At 39.2% G+C, this 24,097-nt stretch overlaps 1 protein-coding gene across 2 annotated transcripts in view; it reads right to left on the bottom strand.

Annotated features, from left to right (window-relative positions):
• Nucleotides 1-24,097, bottom strand: part of TMTC2 (transmembrane O-mannosyltransferase targeting cadherins 2) — a 374,316-nt gene that overhangs the window by 213,443 nt on the left and 136,776 nt on the right. Inside the window, exon 2 of one of the 2 annotated variants that reach the window (XM_032777505.2) lies at nt 7,915-8,485. The exons of the other annotated variant lie outside the window; for it this stretch is intronic. Coding sequence (XP_032633396.1) covers nt 7,915-8,485 — 571 coding nt within the window. The remainder of the gene's footprint in view (nt 1-7,914; nt 8,486-24,097) is intronic. 2 annotated transcript variants of the gene reach the window in all.

The raw sequence follows: 24,097 nt of genomic DNA, 5'->3' as shown, positions 1-24,097 counted from the left end.
CTGTGAAGAACTGACAAGATATTGGTCTGTTTTCATTATATTCCAGCCTGGGAAAGCTGTGAGCAGCAGCAGAGACACTGAAGTGGTCTGTCTGCAGCCTGCATCACTATTTTCGCCATACTCAATTCACATGGGGGATAGTTAGCTTTTCAATCACAAGAGTTAGAAACTTTAAAATAAATAACTCAATAAAAACTTAGATTGTACAGGAAGTGATGACTCTGGGATATTTTCCGGGGATATTTTCAATCCTTGCCTAGGGAATATTGTCCAGAGCCCATAACAATGGTAAACCAAGAGGTAAAATAAATAAGTTAAAAATAAATCTACAATTCAGAGATTAATGAGAAATCTCACACTCTCCCCATTTTTGTCTGTCTGACTCTGTTTTGTCACATCCCATAGGAAAGTTTATGGTTGGTCACTGTGCCTAATATATTCTTCTATTCTTTGCTAAATTCAGTATCAATACCTTAGGAAGCCTTAAATGATAAATTTATTCATATACCAAATTTAAATAAAAAAGTAAAGGGTAAAATCCTGGCCGCACTGATGTCAATAGAAGCTTTGCCTTTGATGCCAGTGGGGCCAGGATTTCTTGTTAAGAACACTTATCCTGGGCTATAGTCATCCTTGATATTACTTTAGAAGATACACATAAAAATCATTTCCAACCAAAACAGCAGCAATTTTCTTGCCCTTCCCTCCATCCCAGACCCCTTAATGCCAACATATGGTCAGCAAACAAATTGCAAATCAGAACCCACAACAAGCCCCATATCCAAAGTGCCTCAGCTATTCCCAAATAGCCAATGAACAGGCTTTGCAGCATGCCTAGAAAATTATTTCCAGCTCTCCAGGAGAGCAGTATTTCAATCTCACCACAGGGTTAATGGTAAGGCTCAAAATGCACTCTGAAATACAAAAAGGTTGAGAAATGTCTTCTAATGCTGTTATGCAGGTCTGGGTTGTATAATATTAGAGTGAGCACAGCACACTGGACCTTTAGATAAAGGTGACTTGTTTGCTTTAACTTGGCTTTTAAATCTATCACTCTGTTTTTCTTTAACTTTACATTTTCTTCTCTAAATTGCAATAAACTTCTCCCTTGCAGAGGGGAATTAAATTTCACCTGTCTAGGGATATGCCTACATTTCAATGGGGGGAATGACTGCAGCTCGTGTAGACGTACTCATGCTAGCTTTGATCAAGCTATCTCAGGTAACGACAGCAGTGAAGATGTGGCTGCAAAGCTCCAGTATGTGCTGTACAACCCTGCCTGGAACCCTGGATACTCACTCAGGCAGCTAGGTCACACTGAAGCCAGAGCTGCATTGCTATCAGCACCTGAGCTAGATAGATTAAAGCTAGCTCAGGTATATCCACACATACTGCAATCACACATCCCATGCAATGTAGACATACCGTAACTCCCATACAGTGCTCAGGAGTCAGAACTAGAGGGCCCTGCTGGCCTTCAACAGAAGGGAAGCCCCTGCTCCAGAACTGGCGAGCAGAAGAGCACAGACAAGCTATCAAACAGCAGCTGAGGAGACTGACAGCTTCCAGAAGATAAAAGGCAGCTGCTGCTCAAGCCTGAGGAGATACTCCCTGTATCCATGACATACCATTCATCTTCCATGATAATGTATTCTTATAAAATGCAAGTTGTTTATAAAAAAGAAATTAAAACCCTGAAAGGTAAATAGAAAAATGTCTCTAATTTAAGCCTCTCTGGAGAAACAGGGATATTAGCTGTTGAGGAGCCCACTTGGGAGTTCAGGTGGCTGAAGGGAAGTTTTTCTGGTGCTGAGGAAGCTGCTGCTCAAGCAGCAATCTTCCTGAAGAGAGGGACACAAAGCAGAGCTGCTTAAAGAAATACGTGACGATATTAGAGAAGGAAGACATGCATTTTTTTTTTTTTTTTACACAGCATTCAAATGGTTTGGTTTTATTTTATTTTTATTTATTTGTATACATTTCTATGGCACTCATAAAGGTATCTGTGCTCTGCTGAAGCCATGGATTTCTAATCAGCACCACTGTCAAACAGGGAAGTACTTTCCACCTTTTATTGCTGGGAAACTGAGGCACAGAGATTTATTGGCTTAACCCAAGTCATATGAAGTTCAAGGCAAAGGGAAAAGCAGCCAGATTTCCTGACTTCCAGTTCTGTGACCTAAAGGATGATCTTGTTGTTTAAGGCACGGGATGGAGACTCAGGAGACCAAGATTTCATTTCAGGTTTTCCCACTGACTGCTCATGTGATCCTGAGTAAATTACTTAGTCTCTCCATGGTTCAGCTCCTTATTTACCTTTTCTCTTGGAGATGCTGCCAAGCTAAATTCATTCAAGATTGGAGTATTTGAGTGCTTCATAGTGATGGGATCCAGATAAATACACAGTTAGATAGACTTTTTTTTTCTTTAACATTTAGAAGTGCATGAGAGATTTGTAGGAAAGTTTTGGTTCGGGACCTATATGGGAGAGTTTTGACATTACCTCAATATGGTTACTGCAAACTATCAATAAATACATTCTATATCTGAGTCTAGAGATGCCAAACAAAATTGAAATAAAATCAAATAGTTATCAAACTGTGCTCTCTCTGGAGAGCTTCCAAGTAGTAGTATGGAGAGCTGCTTCTTCTTTACAATCACATAATCATAGTAATGTATGGCTGGAAGGGACCTCAGCCAATCATCTTGTCCAGACTAGTGAGCTGAGACAGGACCAAGTCTATCTAAATCATCCCTGACAGGAACTTGTCCAAATTGTTCTTAATCTCCAATGAGGGAGATTCCACAATCTCCTCTGGAAACCTATTCCAGAGCTTCTTATAGTTAGAAAGCTTTTCCTAATATCTAACCTAAATCTCCCCTGCTACAGATTAAGCTCATTACTTCTTGTCCTACCGTCAGTGCCCATGGAGAACAACTGATCACTATCCTCTTTAGAACAGCCTTTAACATATTTGAAGATGTATTAGATCCCTTCTCAATCTTCTTTTCTGAAGATTAAACATCCCTAGGTTTTTTAAACTTTTCTTCACAGGTCAGATTTATTATTGCGCTCCTGCAAACTGTCTCCAATTTGTCCACATCTTTCCTAAAGTGTGGTGCCCAGAATTGGACACAATCCAGCTGAGGCCTCACCAGTGCCAAAGTAGAGCAGGACAACTACCTCTCAAGTCTGACATATAACACTCCTGTTAATAAATTCCAGAATGACATTAGTCTTTTTTTGCAGCTGCATCATATTCAGTTTCTGATTCACTGTAACTCCCGGATCGTTTACTGCACCTCCACCAACACCATGCCAGTTATTCTCCATTTTGTATTTGTGCATTTGATTTTTTTTCATAAGTGTAGTATTTTGCACTTGTCTCTACTGAATTTCATCTTATTGATTTCAGACCAATTCTCTAAATTTGTCAAAGTCATTATGAATTCTGATCATGTCCTTGCAACCTCTTCCAGTGTGGTGTTATATGTAAATTTTATATGCATAGTCTCTACTCCATTATCCAAATCATTAATGAAAAATATTTAATAGTGCCGGACCTATGACTGACCCCCAAAGGGACTACACTAGATAAGCCCTCCCAGTTTGACAGTGATCCATTGACAATTACTCTTAAGGTTATTTTATGGTCTTTCAACCAGTTGGGCATGCGCCTTATCGTAATTTCACCTAGGCCATATTTCCCTAGTTTGCTTCTGAGAATGTCATGCGTAAAAAGCCTTACTAAAAATCAAGAACTAACACATCTTCTGCTCCTCCCCACCCCCAGCCCCCATCCACTAGGCCCATAACCCTGTCCAAGAAGGAATTTAGGTTGGTTTGGCATGACTTGTTCCTGACAAATCCATGCTGGCTATTCCTTATAACCCTCGGAACTTGCAAATTGATTGCTTAATAAATTTGTTCCAATACCTTTCCAGGTATCGAAGGTCCTCTTTGTTCCCCTTTTTTAAAAAATATTTTGCCCTTCTCCAGTCATCCGGGACCTCACCAGTCCTCCATGAATTCTCAAAAATAATTGCTTACGGTTCCAAGATTGCTTCAGCTAGTTCCTTATATAACCTGGGATAAATTTCATCAGGCCTGCTAACTTGAATATATCTGACTCACCTAAATATTCTTTAACCTGTTCTTTCTCTCTTTTGACTTGTTCCTTCTCCCTCATTGTTAATATTAATTGTGTTAAGTATTTGGTCACAATCTACCTTTCTAGAGAAGACAAGCAAAACAGATATTAAACAGCTCAGACTTTTTTAGATGTCATAAGTTATTAGATCTCCTTCCAAGCTAAGTAGGGGACCTACATTTTCCTCTGTCTTTCTCGTGCACCTAATGTATTTAAAGAACCTCTTCTCATTGTTTTTTATGGCCCTTGCTAGGTGCTACTCATTTTGTGTCTTTGCCTTTCTGACCTTGTCCCTATAAACTTGTGTCATACTTTTGTACTACTCCTTAGCATAGTATCATACTTTTGTACTACTCCTTAGCAATTTGTTCCACTTTTTTTTTTTTTAGGTTTTTTTTTTTTTAGGTTTTCTTTTTGATTTTCAGGTCATTAAAGAGCTTCTGATGGAAGTTTATTGGCCTCTTACCATTCTTCCTATCTTTCCTTTGAATTGGGTTAGTTTGTAGTTGTCCATTTAATATTCTCATTGAGAAACTGCCAGCACTCCTCAACTCCATTATCCCTTAGATTTTTTTCCCATGGGACCTGACTAAGCAACCAATTCTCTAAGTTTGTTAAAATATGCTTTTCTAAAGTCCATTGTCCTTATTCTGCTTCTCACACTCCTTTCCTTCCTCGTGTAATCCATCATTTCATGATCACTTTCACTCAAATTGTGTTCCACTTTGAGATTTGAAATCAAGCAGCATTTAATCTTCCAACAGTGGTACTGCCTAATGGTTGTCACCCAGTTCAGGATAAGTGTGTGTTGTCCAGGGACTTTTTTGAAACACAAAAGTACACAAAATACCCAAGTTTCTCCCTGAAACCAGTACTGCTGCTTCAATCCTTTGCCTGGAGTTTTAGTCTAGATTAATCCCTGACTGAATTTGCTAATAACACCAAAAGAGATGCAAGTACACAGGAAGAGAGACCCAAACATCAAAGAAGTCCAGGCATTATAGATCGAAGACAATGAAGGAAGAATAAGTTTTAGGACAGTGACAACTTAACCATATTTATGAAAAGTCAATAGTTCTATTATTATTATCACACTGGACACTTCAAAGTCACATGTATATTTATCTAGTTTTATAGATTTATTTCAGATGATAATTCAGATGCTGACAGAGCAAGTGTGGCAATGCATCAGAGTGCTTTCTGTTCATTTGCACCAGAATGCTAAGGACATGACAACTCTCACACTCTATAGATATAAGAGTTGACTCAGAAAAGCAAGGCTGCTGGAGGGGCGTCCCATCCAATACACAGGATGAAGAATGTGGGTGGTGGACCTGTCCCCAAACACACAGCTTTTAAGAAGGATTGGATTCAGGCCTGAGTGTCTCATAATACAGATTTATTTCCTCGTGTGCTCCTGACAAAGCCCTGTACATAGCAGCAACCCAGCCCTGGCCTTCTGCATTCCTGAGAAGTACTGCTATGAGCCATGGTCCCTGTCCATGTGGTGTAAATCTTCAAAAACAAAAACAGCCTCGGTGTTGTTTACCAAAAAATATATAATATAAATTTAACAAACAAACAAAAAAGACTTGATACCTCTACGGTAAATATGGAATTCTCCACTCAGGGAAAGGAAATAAATAGCACAGATACAAAGCTGGAGTGGATGGGATAGAATTGAGCAGCAAATCCCCTTCCTAAAACTGTTTTTTGTTTCCATCTTGACTCCTCATGACTGTCCTAATGTTATTTATTCCATGGAACCAAACATCAACTCCTTGCCTTCAGTCCAGAGATGAAGACAGAATTTGGAGAAGGATCCATGAGAGGATTTTGATCATAAGAAGAAAAGAGGGTTTGTAGTTTAGTTTAGATAGGAAGACCAACAAAATGTATTTCAAATTTGACTTATTAGGAAATATGTACACAGTAGGAATAAAAATAGAGTTTTATCCCTCATTTTCTTTTACGGATAATGAGTGAGATTTTCAAATATGGCTACAGAATTATGTACCAAATGTTTGAAAAATACCATCATATAACTTTAAAACGCAAATTGCAGTTAAATACATTTTCTTTTTCCGCACAAGTCACTATTCAGTGTACTCATGATGTTTGTTCATTGGCTCTCAGAAGCAGCCATGCCAAACCCATGGGGAAAAAAACAACACAAAAACTGGGCTTGTTTTTGGCTTAACTGGCTTGTGAGTTGCTTGTTGGCTAGTTTTTGGCTTGTAGCTTGTTGCTTCTTCTTTTATGATCAGCTCCTGGCAAGCAGGGGGAAGGCAGGGGGAAAGAGTCAGGGTACACAGCGGGCTCACCACAGTCCAGGGGGATCTAGTCAGAGTGTTGGGGTTTTTAGGGATTGATTTATTTTGACCTTGTTTTGAAATGGAATTAGCTTGATTTTTGGCTTACTATGAAAGTCGAGTTGCTTATTTACCACGTGAAAGTTGGCAACTGTGCTCAGAAGTGTTCCTACAGTCTCAGACAGACACCTGAGTAAACAAAGTGCTTAATGTAAGTTGGCATTCGTTAGTAAGTCCACACTAGTTTAACAGAAGACTGCTGGGGGACTACCTTTTGTCTGCCATGTCATCATAAACTCATCAAGGCTGGGACTTGTCTCTTAAACTTAGCTGATTAAAACTTGGAATGTCCATTCTGTGGGAAATTCACGCATTTCAGAATTTCTTTTTGTCTTGAATTGGAACAAAAAGTTGAAATTTCAAAATTTCCCACAAACCAAATTTCCAAAGTAATTAATTTCAACAGGGTGAAGGGCTTCATTTAGACTTTTGTAATATAAGATGTCAAAAGTCATCAAAGTTATCATCAAACAAGATCAAGTTATCATCAAAAATGGTGAAACTGATATGTTCCCATGAAACATTTTGATATTTCAAATCTACATTTTCTAATGGGAAATTGATCCATCAGAAAAAAATTGGTCATCTTTTCTCTTACTCTGTACAGTGTCAAGCACAATGGAGCCCTGGTCTCAGATGGGACCTCTAGGCACTGCTGTAATGCAAACAACAGAGGAGACTTCTCTGTTTTGCTTGTGAGCCACTAGTTCCATTCTGAGAAATATTTATTCTGGAGGCTGTAATAGATCGGCATGGCAGCTCCTACTAGGGGGAAAAGTATGCCAGAGCCCTAAATTCAAGTCCTGTGCATTTCTGTTGAACCTGAACATTAAGTGCTCTGTCTTTGCTTCAGGGAGGCTTGTAGATTTATATCAGCTGATGCACTTGCATACTCAACCACAGTAAGCTGAATTGGCAAAATAGATGAAGATAACAACATGCAAGCTAAATAATCATAGAATATCAGAGTTGGAAGGGACCTCAGGAGGTCATCTAGTCCAGCCCCCTGCTCAAAGCAGGACCAATCCTCAGACATATCTTTACCCCAGTTCCCTAAATGGCCCCCTTAAGGATTGAACTTACAACCCTGGGGTTAGCAGGCGATGGTAAACAGAGTTGGAAGACTGGAAGAGATGAGAGCAAATCAATGAAATAGATCCCCAGCCTGAAAAAGATGGGTAATAACACATGGTTTAAATGCCAGGAACTAATACAAAAAAAATAGTTACTGAATGGTTTTAATTATACTTTCAGTATAAGACATCTGTGTTTATTTCGCACAGGGCTGACATCCCTACTGAGCCATACCGAAAGATAAAGTTGGCATCTGATTAATTTAGTTATTGCTGCTTTATAAAACAAATAACTCAGGTGGGCAGAGAGTCACTTACTTTATATATAGAAGGAATGATTTGGTTCATTTTCAGCCTGTGAAACACAAAGACGTCATAAACTGCTGAAACTGCCAGAACAGTCACTCCTTGCTCCTTCCACAACATGCTGCAGCCAGCACAGAGTCCTGTCCCCAAGATCCAGCCCCAAGTGCTGGTTGAATAGCTTCTTGTAGAGCAATGTTTAACGTAACACATCAATGAGAGCAGAAAAAAAAAGCAGGCTCCAACATCAGCCCTCCCCACAATTCCTGCCACTGCTTCGGTGTGGATGGGATGAGACGCAAACAGCAGGCCTGCGATTAAGGTCCAATATCCATCCCCAAACAAGATTCTGGAGAAGTTTGTGAAAAGCCCAGTGACTGCAGCGTGTAACAGGACATTTACAAGGTGGTAGCTCCAAGGATCCATGCCTCCAAAGGCATGGTTAATGCGAAAGGAGAGCGTGCAGAGAGGACGGTAGGACTTGTGACTCCCGCTGTGGGTTAGGAGAGTTCCCCAAAAATCATTGTAGAATATGTGAGTCCAGGGGGTTTCTGGCAGAAGATCCTGGTTTGTCTTGATGGCTCGGCTATTAAAAAAAATAAAAACAAAGAAATGAATCAAACAGTTAAAAAGACAACTGAGAAGATACAATCATATTGCTATGGCAATGCAAAAAGGTCCTTATTTCATTATTCTTTATGTTGTGCAAGCAAGAAGATAGCATTATGTCAATACTATTTTACTTTGAGTTCTGAATTTTTACTAGAGTACAAGGTGTTAAAAGTGTCTGTATCTATTGACTTTTTCTAAAATAAATTTCCATATAAATTGGCTTTTAAAACATTAGAAACAGATGTTATGCTGAAGCCATTAAATAAAACACCCTTCGATGACATTCATCTGAGTCTAGCCCATAAGCAATCGCTTAAGATTTGATGGGTTATAATTAAAACGTAAAAGAAATATGAAAAACTGACAAACTGACAAACATTGTTGAAACAACTGATCCTCGAGCAATTCAGAACTAAAGCCCCAGCTGGCCTTTCATACTCAAATTTTAATTTAGATGTTAGAATGATTCTGACGGTCATGGATGAACAATAACTACATGAAGTCACTAGACATATGCATATTTTGTCCTGCTACATTGGCCCATCCATAGACTTTCCTGTATATAGTTTGTCTGACATCGAATTCTCAGAGAATGCCATAGGTGTGGCCAGAAGACAGAGTATGTTAAGGATAAAATTTCACCTTTCTCTGAATATTTTAAATTTATGAAAGATTTATATTTTACATTTTAAGATGTATTACTCTATGAATTCTACGCTGTAACCACCTTACTGTAAAAGTAAAACTTAATGTAAGAGCTTAGTTTTTATCCGTTTGCGGTCTCCATGTCTACATTCAGCTCAGTAGAAACCTGTCCACCATGACATTTGCAAAACTACTTATTCTTACAAATCCTATAATCTGTATTTACAAATCACAATATGGGAGAAGGTTTTAGACCCACACAGCTTAAATAGATGTTCAGTGTTCAAGTAATAGCTTGCCCCCATATGTAAAACAATCTTTATAAAATTTTTGTTTCTAGATGCCTTGTTCTAACTACTAAATACAGAATGGACACTGTTATTATTACTAAACATTTACATTACAGTAGCACCTAGAGTCTAATCAGGCCAAAACTCCATTGTACTAGGAGCTCTACAAACATGTAGTCAGTGATAATCTCTCTGAATTCAGATTTGCCAGTTACAGAGCAATCTGTGTCAGGGCCTACCTTCCCAACTGGGACTAAATACAGCAGATAAGCCCAGGCATCTACCAAAAACATCACGTGGCACGAAGAGGTCACAGCTAAGGCAATTCATTTGCCAAATCACATTTATTTTTTACCAAGAGGCTGCAATATATTGTGGAAAACACATGCACCAGTGAACTGAAAAATCACTTCACAGTTCTTTCCAGTGACATGGCACAGTTAGAGAATGCCCCAGAGCAAAGGAACAGATGGATATGCCTTTTACGTCACTGACATGCTTCACAATTTGTAAAAACCCATTTTTAGAATGCCCTGCTCTCTAAAGAGAAGGGATGGAATCCTAGCTCCACTGTAGTATTATTTAACAGCCATAGTTAACAGGATGGAGAACTCTATTCTGGGAAGCAGTGACCCTGAAAAAGACTTGGGAGTCATGGGCTCCCAATGTGATGCTGTGGCCTAAAGATCTAGTGAGGTGCTTGGAAGTATAAATAGGGGAATATCAAGAAGGAGTAGACAGGTTATAAAACCTCTATTTGGCATAGGTGTGACCACTACTGGAATACTGTGTCCAGTTCTGGTGTCCACAATTCAAGAAAGATGTTGATTAATTGGAGAGGGTTCAAAGAAGAACCAAGAGAATTATTAAAGAATTGGAAAACATGCCTTATAGTGAGAGCCTAAGGGAGCTCAATCTATTTAGCTTAACAAAGAGAAACTTAAGGGGTGACTTGATCACAGTCTATAAGTACCGAAGAGCAGAAATTTGATAAGAGGTATCTTCAGTCTTGCAGACAAAGGTAAAACAAGATTCAGTGGCTGGAAGTTGAAGCTAGACAAATTCAGACTGGAAATAAGGTGTACATTTTAACAGTGAGGGTTAATCACTGGAACAACTTAAGGACTGCGATGGATTCTCCATCACAAGAAACTTTTAAATCAAGACTGGATTTTTTTTCTAAAAAGATATGCTTTAGTTCAAACCAGATTTAATTCAGGGAAGTCCTATGGCCTGTGTTATGCAGGAGGTCAGATGATTACTATGGTCCCATCTGGTTTTATAATCTATGAATCTGTGAAGTTGATGGACAAATTCCCACTGAATTCAAAGGGGCCAGGATTCTACCCAACATGTTGAGAGAAGAGTTACTAGAACACTATGACAAGAACGTTCTTCTTCTTCAACATGGAACACAGAGATACAACTATGTTTTTCCATACTCACTCTTCCATATGGCCATACATGTACACGCACTAGAGGGTCTGGCCAAAATCAAGTCTTTAAATTTAGACAAGGGAGAGGAAAGGCCTGAAATTCAGATCTGAAAGTAAATGTTAAAGCTGAAGTCCTTTTCTACACTAGAAAGGACAGACAGACACCTTAGCTGCAAAAATATAAAAAGTGGTCTCAAGAGTCTCATATAGGCCATCTTATTTTTTATGCCATTATTTTAAGGGACTTGTGTGTGAGTGTGACACATTTCTTTAATAAAAAAATGCTTATATGCTAAACTGTAGCAACTCCATGCAAATACTCTAAATGCCATGTAGCTCAGCAGTTCCACTGTCTAAAGCACATTCCTCTAATGTTTTTAGACATGCTTACGGTCTGCATGTCCCTTTGTCTCTGCACGTATGGAGGTTATGAAGAGGTCGCCATAAATCTTTTAAAGATCTGGTGATGCCTCTTAAAACACATTACATTTTTCATTTTGAATTCCGTTTCTACCATGAATCAGGTTGTCTGTGTTTGTTTTCCCAACCCCACAAACACTTTTTCCTTTCACTACTACTAGTAGAGGAATTTTTTTCCTATTTTGGGGGATTGGGAAAGGGAGGGGATAATTTTTGTTTTTAAAGCTTTTATCTGCTCTTGCTCTTTACTCCTTTTCAGACATCTTAATAGATACTCTGTGATTTCACAGTTGGTGATAACAGCTTTGAGAGCAACCAACAGAGAAACAGAAATTCACGTGAGACTGGAGCAGGTTTGGGGCTAGATACTGCACAGAATTACAACTATTCTTTGGGATAACAAAGTTCAAGGCCTCGGCTGACATATAGATTATATGGGGATGGCAGCACTGGCACAGATAAATCCCACTGAGCATGGATAAGAGCAGTGGTTCAAACTAGGGCCGCCACTTATTCAGGGAAAGCCCCCAGCGGGCCAGGCTGGTTTGTTTACCTGCCAGATCCACAGGTTTGGCTGGTGAATGGGGGCTGTGGGAAGCAGCAGCCAGCAAATCCCTTGTCCCACACCGCTTCCGCAGCCCCCATTGGCCCGGAGTGTTGAACCGCAGCCAGTGGGAGCCACAATTGGCCAAACCTGCGGACCCGGAAGGTAAACAAACTGGCCCAGTCTGCCAGGTCTTTCCCTGAGCATGCGGGGGCCCTAGTTTGAGAACCACCAGCTAAGAGTGACAGCAAGATACACTGATGTAGTATGGAAGCCCCTTCAAAAGTTAAATATATTCTCGTAGGCAGAAACCCCAAAGGATAAAGTGGCAGTGCAACTGCCACTGTCCTAACTCAGGCAGAATGTGTATGTGTGTGAGCTTGGTCATTATTTCTGAAAACAACGATAAACACCATTATTAAAATCATATAAGTAAGTTTTAAATATCAAAGTCATTAAATGATTACCATCAATACACAGGAATAGCAACCTTGTACAACACAGTACTTTCCCAATAGATCAGCTACATTTAATAAGGAGTGAAATACGGTACAAATTCATACTTCTTTTAAAGACCTCCCTTTGCAACTAGACATGTCACCCATATGCTCCTTCCCTCCAGAAGCTAACCATACCTGTCTCATATTTGCAAAGAAGCACTGTCACTCAAATATTCTTTACAGACCTAGCAACAAATCTGTCATAACGCTAACATTTTCCAGTTTAGAGCTCTTTATTTGCAAGCCTGGATTTAAAATTTTATGTACAGAATTGATCACACTCTGCTTAGGTATAAAATCCACCTGACATCTCTGAAGCTTCAGGAGAGCTGCAGTGAATGCAAGCAAGATAGCATATTCTCGCATTTTCAAGTAAATGTCATAAACCGCCACTCCCCCCCCCCCAAAAAAAACACATAGAACTTGCTTCGTTCCATAGCATTTACTTGATGGTTTAAGTCACATCACAGTCTGTCTCCTCTCTGCTCCAAAATCTATAGTACTGACAAAAATTCATTCCCTCTGATTATTTTTTCTGAACTGTTTACAAGTAAAGAGGACTCTGTCCATGCTCTGGAGTGTGAGAAAACACAATTAAACAAAAGTTAAGTATCCTACAGCAAAGAGGCAGTTTCCTATAGGCCGCTGGCTAGCATTCAGCTACTACTGTTTCATATTATGCAATCTAATAAAAAACATTCTTGGCCAACATTTTTGTCATTCATTGCACAAAAGGATGCAGGAATACAATTTTCATATAAACATCAGAAGAACTGGGCAGTACTAAGGCATATTGCAAACTTCAAATTTTAAAAAGCAAGGAATAGGAAGTTTCACTATTGCTGTCTAAAGATAGACCATACTACACAAACATCCGCAGAGTACATAATCCCCAGAGCTTGTTGAGAAAGTATTTTCCAATACCACCCTCTAAAAGGAGAAAGAAATGTTAATTTTAAACTAAGCTGAAGTATTTAAAAAAAATGTTCCATGAAGTGGCAGTGACTTTACGTGCCGCCATGAAACAGACATATGGACTCTCAATCCTAGGAAAGAAAATAATCAGTTAACCTCATAATAGCTTAGTAAGGTTTCAAGAGGCAACTCCTTAAACCAAGAAAATTTACTTTTTCATCAGTTGATCTTGTCTGACCATTCTGGAAGTTTACCAGATTTCTTTCAACTGCACAATTCAGAACAATCACTTGCTCAGACTTAATAATTATACAGTAAGGCAATCCAGACCCCAGTGATGGTAAAGTCTGGGTTACCTAAACAGTCTACTCATTAGAAATGAGGCATTTTGCAAATGATAACTTAAACCTGAACACAGCTGAAGAAAGGGTTGAAGGTCTATGGCTCTTACACTACAGGTATAATTATTTTATGGAATGGCATTAATGCTATTCTCAGAGAAAGCTGCTTCTCAAACTCCTGTTAAAAGGTGCAAGTGATAAAAAGTGAGGGATTATAATAGGAATTCACTAGCAAGAAGAGGACAGCAAAAAAAAGAATGGGGGAAATGAACAGACTTAAATAAAGGAAGAGATAATTATCCTCACTCAGAGGCCTGAAAAACGTGTCCCCAAATTCAAAAATGGGCAAAAGGAAAGGAGAAACACAATTCTAGAGATTTATTCTTCTTTCTAAATATTCTAATTAATTTCCATTTTAAGTCAATAGGGTACATACAAATAATCATCATAGCATGTGCCAAAAAGGACAAGTGGACAAAAACTACAGCACCTAAGATCACCACTGTGAGACCGAGCTGCAAGGACATTCGTTATACCAGTTCCCCTCATACTTACAGCTGTGCATGTATAGTTTGCATTAAATATCATATCAATTCCCCCAAATAAAAAAACCCTAAAAGAGACTAATAAGCAAGATTTTTCATTTTTTTGTTTTGTTATTTGAAAATTAATTGTTATTTGTATTAAATTAGGAAGCAAAGAAATAACTTATTTCTGCTAGCCTCACTGAGTAACCAATTCAAGAGCAATTTTAAGAGCAGCTCTCCTTAACACCTTGGAAAGCACTGATGACATGTTCCCTATAATGGCTCCTGCACTCACAACATTCTGAGTTCTGCACAGATAGAAAGTAGTATTAATTGTTGGCTCTGGGAAAGATTCTGGGATAAAAGAAACTACAAAATGCCACATTAGCGCTTTCTTTTCCCCCTCTTGTACTAATAGTTTTCCTTTGGGTTATATCCTGCAGATTGGTGCCAATTTTGCTAATGGGCATAATAAGAGAAACTCCAAAGGCATTCACCACTCTGAAAAATAACTCTAAACTCTATTCTCTCTAAAAGGCAGCAGGTCACAGGGGAAGTCGTTTTTCAAAGCTCCAACACAACTGGCATTTTTACTTTCAGCTAGCCACAGAGAAGATTTGCAGACTTGTTAGAGAACCTACTTTCTTCAATTTTTAATGCCTGCCCATTTCAGACATCCCAGGAGAGTGGGATGTCTTACTCATAGTATCAAAATGGATTGATTTTGAAAAAAAAATCTTATAGTCAGCCATCAACACATCTGAAAATGGAAGTCTGATAAAGACAACAGCTCTGATGGCAAAACAATTCTTATCCCCCCCATCCAAACCAAAAAAATCTCTAGCACCAGCCATAGAATATTTATTTGCCTGCATCTGTGCACACCTAGGAGCACAAGCAAGCCTGTTTCAACAAACTCCAAGAATGTGAAAGATCCAATAGTTCACACTCACAAAAATCAACAGATGTTTTTGAAATTAACAGCTATATATGTCCTAAATGTATATGCTAGTGCTAAACTGATCCAGTTGTTATCACCAGAGTAAAAACCAGATGTGATGTTTTAAAATGATTTAAACACATTAAACTATGTGTCCAGCTTTAACATTGCTAATGGTCCCCACATGTTTAAAATGAACATCAGTATTTGAAGTAGACATATTTTTACCAAAAGGGGAACACCTAAATACATGCAAGAGGCTGTTGGCCCACTTGGGCTCATGTCAAACAGACAAAAGTCTAGCAATATTCTGTACTGGTAAAGCTCCATTTCTTTATTCTGAGATCCTTCTGGAATCCTGTAAGTCAGACCGCCGCCACTAAAATCACTAGAAAGAGTTTGATACTCTGCAAAGTCAGAAACATTTTCTAAGTGCATAGTGCTTATGTCTGAACAGCTTAGCCCAGCATCAACACATTAAAACTTGACTCATTCAAATTTTTAAGTACCTCTAAGCACTAAAGATTTAGGCCTGAATGCTCAAAAGGAGTTAGGCATTGTGATACAATACCTAACCTTTAGGCACCTAGAAAATTACAGGAACACTATGATTCACAAAGCCTGAGTTAGGCACCTAGACTCCCTATACAATGAATGGCGACTGATAGGCCCCTTAGACTGAGATCCATAAAAGCCAGCACAGTAGACAGGGAGCTGCCAAACCTAGTTCATCGGAGATACTGACAAGGGATGTGTGTACTAAACCTCATCCTTCTCACGAAGATATACCTGTACCCGATTAAAAGGAAAAAGTTACAATAGAGAAAAATTAAGTCAGTATCAAGTCTACTGCTTTATACTGTGTCTAGTAAACTTCTGCCAATACTATGGATCTTTTATGTGAGTATAAACAGGTTTACCCATGTCACACTGAGGACTCTTACACTGAAGAGGGAAATCATTTATCTTGTGTAATGTAACACAGGAAGTAAGAACTATGCACTGAATATGTTGCTGGTATATGGGCCCTGGAATAAGATGTAAAAAATGGTTATAGTATTGATAAGTCCTGGACTATCAGTAACAGTATTTCCATACCAAACCCTGTTATCTTAGTGCAGTAACTGAAAAAAACAACATGTAATGGGCCTTTAAGGTCATTCTTACTCAGAAACAGCCACAGATCAGCAAAGCGCTTAACCACAGGCTTAAGCTGAGACGGGCAAATTTTTAATCTGAAAGTTGTTACCAAAAATGCAGAGTCAGGTCAACTGAAACATTTTGTGAATTCGTGTCTATTTCAGGTAATTGTTTCATTCCATGAAAAAAAAAATCCATACATGTCAAAACGATCGTTTTGATATTTCTGAAATAATATATTTTCATTTCTTCACACTAGATTTGGGCACCAGTCACAAAATGGGTGGTGGTTGAGAAGGAGGTGGTGGTAATGCTGCTGCTCCTCTTATACTCCAAGTCCCAGGGATTATACCCCATATTTTTTCTCTAATGGTCACTGGGCCAGAGCCACTGGGGAAAAGACTATTACCCAGTGCTTAGGGCACTCACCTGGTCAGGGGAGACACCTTGGTTCCAGTCCTGTGTCAATGAATATTATTTACACAGAGTGAAATAGCTTCATTAGGAGAAGCATCCATCCTAGAATAGCCACTAGCTTGGCTGTTAGGGCACTCCTCAATTCCAGACGAGATGTGTTCAAATCCCTGCTCCAGAGCAAGGATTCAAACCTGAGTGTCCCTCTTCCTATATGAATGCCCTAACCACTGGCTGTAAGAGGGGAGAATATCACCGTGTCCTCTTTTGTGAATCTAATTCTTCATTTCCTTTGCTTTTATTAAAAGTTCCCCTTCAAAAAAGTTATTTTTGGGGAGGGGTCAAACAAAACCTTTCATTTGACCTGAAATAAATGTTTCCAACTTTTTTTATTCACTACTCAACATTTTTTTTAAAATAAAAGTTTCACTTTGACCCAAACCCGATTTTATTTTATTTTCTGGAACTGCCAGCAAACCAATAGATCAGTTTTTTCCACACAGCTCTATGCTGAAGGTGTTTCCTGAGTGGAGACCTAGGTGAATCATAGCTTTGTAAGAGTGAAGGGAGCTAGATTTAGCTTCACACATTCACAAGGACTATCAAAACATTAATACAAAGACAAGAACAAAATGCATAGAGAAAGGTTACAATTCCACAAATGTGCCATAACCCCTTGTGGTGTCTAACACCACAATATAAGGTACTGTATCTTTTCCATATTTTACAATTTCCTGAAAATGCTTGAAGAGAATTATCTTTCAGAGTGACATAAAATTCCCACAATGTGAAAAAAAATTGAAATTAATGAAAATTAGTCAAACACAATGGACTTGAGAATTCTAAAAACTGTGCTTTGATTTTTTTATTACCACTATGTAAGGTGGTAACCAGTAGCTTATTAACTGCCAGTTTCTAAACCTCAAATAACTTTTTGAATGAAGAATTCTCTCTGAATTATTCCAAGCAAGGAACAGTGGCTTAGGAGTGACAGAAACAGTAGTGTACAACACTAGAATGTTGTTGGGCACTAGCTGGATTTCACTAATGAAGTGTCCTGCAGTTTACTGATTTTCTTTGACAAAAAGGCTTTGAAAGCTTTAAACAACTAAAAGGTTAAAAATGTCTTGGTTACAAGAAGGTTGAGATACTCTATAAAATATTGTCCTCTTCAAATATGGTCCTATCAATAGCTAATTTTGAGGTGTTCAGACATTTCCTTCATTTGCATCATACCATGTTCATGAGATTATTTTCTTATAAGAATAAGCATCCTAGATCAGACCAATGGTCTATGTAGCAGTATCCTGTCTTCCCACAGTGGCCATGCCAGATGCTTCAGAAGGAGTGAACTGAACAGGGCAATTTATTGAGTGATCCATCTCCTACCATCCAGTTCCAGTTTCTAGCAGTCAGAGTTTTAAAGACACTCAGGACTGGGTCCTTGACCATCTTGGCTAATAGTCATTGATGGACCTATCCTACCTGAACTTGTTTAATTATTTTTTGAACCCAGTTATACTTTCGGCCTTCACAACACTCCCTGGCAACAAGTTCCACAAGTTCCACAGTCCCAGTCTTTTTAATCTCTTCTCACAGGGCTGCCGAGAGGATTCAGGGGGCCTGGACCAAAGCTATTTCGGGGGCCCCTTCCATAAAAAAAAAAAAGTTGCAACATTATAGAATACTATATTCTTGTGGGGGCCCCTGTGGGGCCTGGGGAAAATTGCCCCACTTGCCCCCACCCTCTCGCCTCCGGGCAGCCCTGTCTCCTCATATTAAAACTGTACCATACCCTTAATTATTTTTGTTGCCTTCTCTGTACTTTTTTCCAATTCTAATATATCTTTTTCGAGATGAGTCAACCAGAACTGCATACAATATTCAAGTTGTGGATATACTATGAATATCATATACTGGCATTATGATATTTCCTGTCTTATTATCTATTCCTTTTCCAATGGTTCTTAACATTCTGTTAGCTTTCTTGATTGCTGCTGCACATTGATCAGATGTTTTCAGACAACTATCCACAATGACTCCAAGATCTCTTTCTTGAGTGGTAACAGCCAATTTAGACCCTATCATTTAGAATGTTTAGCTGTGATCATGTTTTCCAATGTACATTACTTTGAATTTATCAACACTGAATTTCATCTATCGTTTTCCTACCCAATCACCCACTTAAGTGAGATTCCTTTGTAATTCTTCACAGTCTGCTTTGGACTTAACTATCTTGAGTAATTTTATATCTTCTGCAAACTTTGCCACCTCATTGTGCACCCCCTTTTCCAGATCATTTATGAATAAGTTTAACAGCACTGGTCCATGGGAGGATCCCACTATTTACCTCTCTCCTCTGTGAAAACTGTCCATTTATTCCTACCCTTTGTTTCCTATCTTTTAGTCAGTTACTTATCAATGAGAGGACCTTCCCTCTTATCCTGTGACTGCTTACTTTGCTTAAGAGACTTTGGTGAGCGACCTTGTCAAAGATTTTCTGAAAGCTCAGGTACACTCTATCCTAAATTCCATTTCTGAGTCTGTTTCCATATACTGAAGAGGCATCAGTAGTAACCTTTGATGTGCCTGAAATATTCTCCGATTTTTAACCAGATACAAAAACCATCCTCAAAACACACCCCCACGAGACTACATGAAATCTGAAGCCCTAATTAAGATTACTGAATAGCATAGCACAGCACTGCTTTAGTATCCAGAGATGGGGTTGGGGGGCGGAACTGAATTTGGAGTAGTGGGAGAACTAAATATCTTCTGATGCTAGGTATTGTCAATCTGCTCTCTGAAGGTAGCAGATATAGGTAGGGTAAGGAGACGAATGGCTTAGAGAAACTCAGGGAGCAGACACAATCAATCACTTACTGTGCACAATCTTTCTCTAAGAAACCTTGTTGAAACAGATATTTCAATTCTTAAACCAGAAAAATGTGTTGTGCTCCTCTCTGTCAGTTCATCATGGGGTTTACCCCAAACAATAGTTTATGGCTAATTCTGTTCTCCTGAGATATTAAACTCTTGCATGATGAGCACTTAGGTTACTCTTGCAACATTTTGCAGGCCAGCCAGTCGTTTAGAAATAGCTCAAGATTTTGACATAAAATTTAATGTCAGCTCCTGATACATGGCCAGAATTCACAGTTAGAACTTCCGCTGACCTTTCAAATCTCTTTTAGTTGATAAAAGTGGGCCTAGCAGGCCTTATTAGATTTACTGTTCTATGGTGGAACATGACACTACACTATTTCTCTTCCCTATTTTCATTCAGAAAAAAATAAAATAAATAACTTTACCACATCTACATACAGTCACTCAGAACAACAGAAAATACTAAAGAAAATACAAGGCATTTCAAGGCTTCAAAATGTAATAGCTACAGCAATTAAAGGGATACAGACAAAGAAATGCTGACTCTCTTACCTAGATTTATAAGATGGTCATGAAGAAATTCCTTGTTTTACAAGCATTCTACTGACTATACATACCTAAAACATCTAATCTTGAAACAAGTAAATAAATCTGAGGAATAGCTGAGACAGTTCAGGTTTGCTGTGCTATTTATGCAGCAATACTCACTCATTCACACATGCTTCTGTTTCTTTTGAGTATACTGTGGGAAGAGTTGTTTGTTTTTAAGAAAAAGGGGTTTCTCTTATGTACATTTGTGTCAGTCATTAATTTTGAAAACCTAATTTTAATTACCTTGTTTGTACAAAAAGTTTTGCAGTTTTTGCTGCAACTAAATTCCAGAAATCTTGAATATTGTAAATAATTGTTTCTAAATACTAGCCTCTGCCACTCAGTCAGTTAAGGCTTAAAGTAGACTGGTCCACAGACATCCCAAAGATACTAAAACCTAGATTTTATTCCTAGTTCAATGAGAGATGCATGGGAGCTTACAGAGGTAGAAATGAATATAGAGGAAACTTCTCAAAGTACAACAAGGACACAGACATGGTCTACTTACCTTGGCTCAAATAGAATAAAAAGTGCTTACTTACAGAAAATAATCTTCTTTCCTCAAACCTTGTATTTATGTGCCCAAACAGACTTTATTACCAAGGCCTGGTCTACACATCAAGTTGCACTGTTCAAATAAAGATGTCAATTTAAACCAATGTAGTAAAATCTCTGCACACACAAAGTGCACTCTCTTTGTTAATTTAAACCTGGCTAACGTTTGGTGAGGTTGCGCCTGGAAGACCTGGTCTACCTACAAAAATGCACCAGTTCATATTGCTCAAGTGAAATGATCATTAAGGCTATGATTCTGTCACGGCATTGCAGAAGTCATGGAATCTATGACTTCCAGAGACTTCCATGACTTCAGCCCCAAGGCGGCAGGGCTGGAGCTGTCAGCTGGAACATGACAGCTCCCAGTCGCTGTGTGTGTGTGGGGGGGGGGTGTTCCTCAGCCGCCACAAGTGGCAAGAGGACTCTGGAGCTCTGAGCTGGGGCCCCCTCAGCTTCCCAGCTGTCACGGGTGGTGTGGGGACCCTGCAGCTGCTCCATTGCCTACAGGTAGCAGGGACCCCAGAACCATTGTGTGCTGGACCCTTCTCCCTACCCATTTTGCCATGGATATTTTTCGTAAAAGTCACGGACAGGTCACGAGCTTCTGTGAATTTTTCTTTATTGCCTGTGACCTGTCCGTGACTTTTACTAAAAATATCTGTTATAAAAATCTTAGCCTTAATCATCATCAAACATTATGTAAGTCAAGAACAAAAGCCAGACAAACTTCATAATACCGAAACATAGGGTACGTCTACACTACAAGCACAATATCGGCACAGCTGCCGCACGGCAGCCACGCCGCTGTAGGGTTACAGTCTGCAGACACTTGATACAGTGACAGAGGGTTTTTTTTTTCCTGTCACTGTACTAAATCCACCCCCTTAATAGGCAGTAACTAGGTCAGCAGAACAATTCTGTCCACCTAGCAGCATCTACAGCAGGGATTATGTCAACCTAACTACGTCACACAGGACACAGCTCTGCACTATGTAGTTAGATTGACCTAAATTTTAGGCGTGCTCCAGACTCCTAAATGCCTACCTCACTTTGGAAAATGGGATTTAGGCTTCACGATAAAATCAAAAAGCACCCAGTTCAGCAGTATACATAAGCACTCGCATAACCTTAAGTACATGAATCAGAAATGAATTTTAATGCTTATACTGAATTTGAAGGTACAAATATATTCCAGACATTCTGTGTATGTTTGTCTGGCTAACTTACAAAACTAAATTTAAAACCAAGCATTTCTGAAAGTCAAACACTAAGTCATGCAGCAAAATTTCTTCACTCTCCTCCTAAAAAAAGTTTTGCAAAGCCTAGTAGTAGTGAAAATAGCAGAATTACAGTTGTACTTTGAGTTCCCAACGAAGTCATGACCTCAGAGTGCTAGATACAGGGTAGCAATATCAAGCACAGTCCTTACCCAAGAGCTTACAATATGAATTTAGAGAAAGACTTACCTGGGCAGTTAAATAAACAAACATAGGAGGTAGCGGTAACAGTAATGGGACGATTTCCCCCACCCCCATAGCTGGAAGATGTTTGTAGGCAACATGCAGAAAATTACTTCCCTCTTTCTCTTTTTGGTAGTTGCTCCCTTCCCCTTGAAAATATTTGCTAGGATACCAAAATGCTTGTCTTTAAGGGCTTAAAAAGGTTTATGGGTTTTTTTTTTAATATTTTCAAGGGATATTAATTATGGTGATTTTCCCATATTACTGCATCTAGTGTGAGCACTAGACAGCCACAGTTTCAAGCTTTCCAAGTCACCTAATATAGAAGTGACTAGTGAACCAGAAAAGTGTCTAGTGAACCAGAAAACCAGTTGATATCAATCTTCAAAATCACCACTGCCCAGTCTTCATCATTCAAATTCCTAATTTCTCTTGTAGAGAGATACAAGGGAGTAGACTGTTAGTGGCTATTTCCAGTAAGACACGGGAGAAAGGAGGGCAAGAAAAGATCTGATTAAGACCTCAGACCCAAAGTTAAATTGCACACAAACCATTCTGAACTTCCAATGGAAGATTCTGTGGAAACAGGGAAAACCTAAAAGAATGACACTCAAGCAGGGAAAACAAAGCCAATTTAGTGTGATAAAATAAGCAATACTTTTTTTTTTAAGTTACAACATTTCAGTTTATCTTAGGTTTAAATTGCTCTATGAAAAAATTCTACACACCAAGTAGTATTGAAGCATTTTAAATTTCTTATTTGGTTTTACATAACAAGTGAGCAGTTCTAGTGTTTGCCTGAGGAGTCATAAGGGGAAGAATTTAGGAGAACAAAGCCTAAACTTAATTTATTCCTAAGTAACCCAACCACAGGAAAAAGGGACAAGTTTGGTGGTGCTACAAAGGAACCAAAAATGATTCAAGTCATAACTGGAAGGAATGGCGTCCCTAGCCTCTGTTTGCCAGAAGCTGGTAACTTGATGATTACCTGTTCTGTTCATTCCCTCTAGGGCACCTGGTACCGGCCAGTCGGAAGACAGGATACTGGGCTAGATGGACCTTTGGTCTGACCCAGTAGGGCCATTCTTATGTTCTTAACTAGTGTGTAGAAGTTAGAAAATATAGGCTAAATAATTACTTTTATATTTAAGTTTTCATTGGAGGGCATTCAAAAGGCTTTTATTGGATGCTGTCGTGTATGAAGATTAGATTAAAAGCCATGCAATGAAAAAAGGTTATCAGACCACATAAGGCTAAATTCTGATTTCAATTATGTTAGTGCAAATCCGGATTAACATTGTAATAATCCCTGATTTATATTAATGTCATAGAGATCAGAATCTGGCACGGTATATTTATGGAAGGGATAAGCTAAAACACAGCTATAGCCAAACTTTAGGGGTTGATCCTGCGAAGCCATAGGAGTTTGCAATCAACTTTACCTGGAGCAAATGTTCAGTCTTTCAGCAGAATTTTTAGATTTCCAAGCATAAAACAGGTCAATCTGAAATTATTCCTTCCTAAATTTTTAGAAAAGCTATGGATGGTGAACAAAAGGAAGACAGTTTCAGTTCACCTTGAGTGCTATTAGCAGAAATCATACCTCAAATCAACCTTACTGGTAGGTTTGCCAACTTTCTAATGTCACAAAACCGAACACCCCTCCCCAGCCCCCTGCCCTTTCTCGAGGCCCCATCCCAGCTCCCTCTGTTGCTCGCTCTTCCCTACCCTCACTCATTTTCACTGGGCTGGGACAGGAGGTTGGAGTACAGGAGGGGTGAGGGCTCTGACTGGGGGTGTGAGCTCTGGGGTGGAACCAGAAATGAGGGGTTATGAGTGCGGGAGAGGGCTCGAGGCTGGGCCAGGGCATTGGGGTGCGGAGGAGGCATGAGGACTCCAGCTGGGGGTGCAGGCTCTGGGATGGGGCCAGGGATGAGAGGTTTGGGGTGCAGGAGGGGGCTCTGGGTTGGGGCGGAGGGGTT

This window comes from Chelonoidis abingdonii, chromosome 1, assembly GCF_003597395.2.
Source record: "Chelonoidis abingdonii isolate Lonesome George chromosome 1, CheloAbing_2.0, whole genome shotgun sequence".
Classification (NCBI taxonomy): domain Eukaryota; kingdom Metazoa; phylum Chordata; order Testudines; family Testudinidae; genus Chelonoidis; species Chelonoidis abingdonii.
Note: the sequence above shows the minus strand (reverse complement) of the source record. Positions and strands in the feature narration are given on the sequence as shown.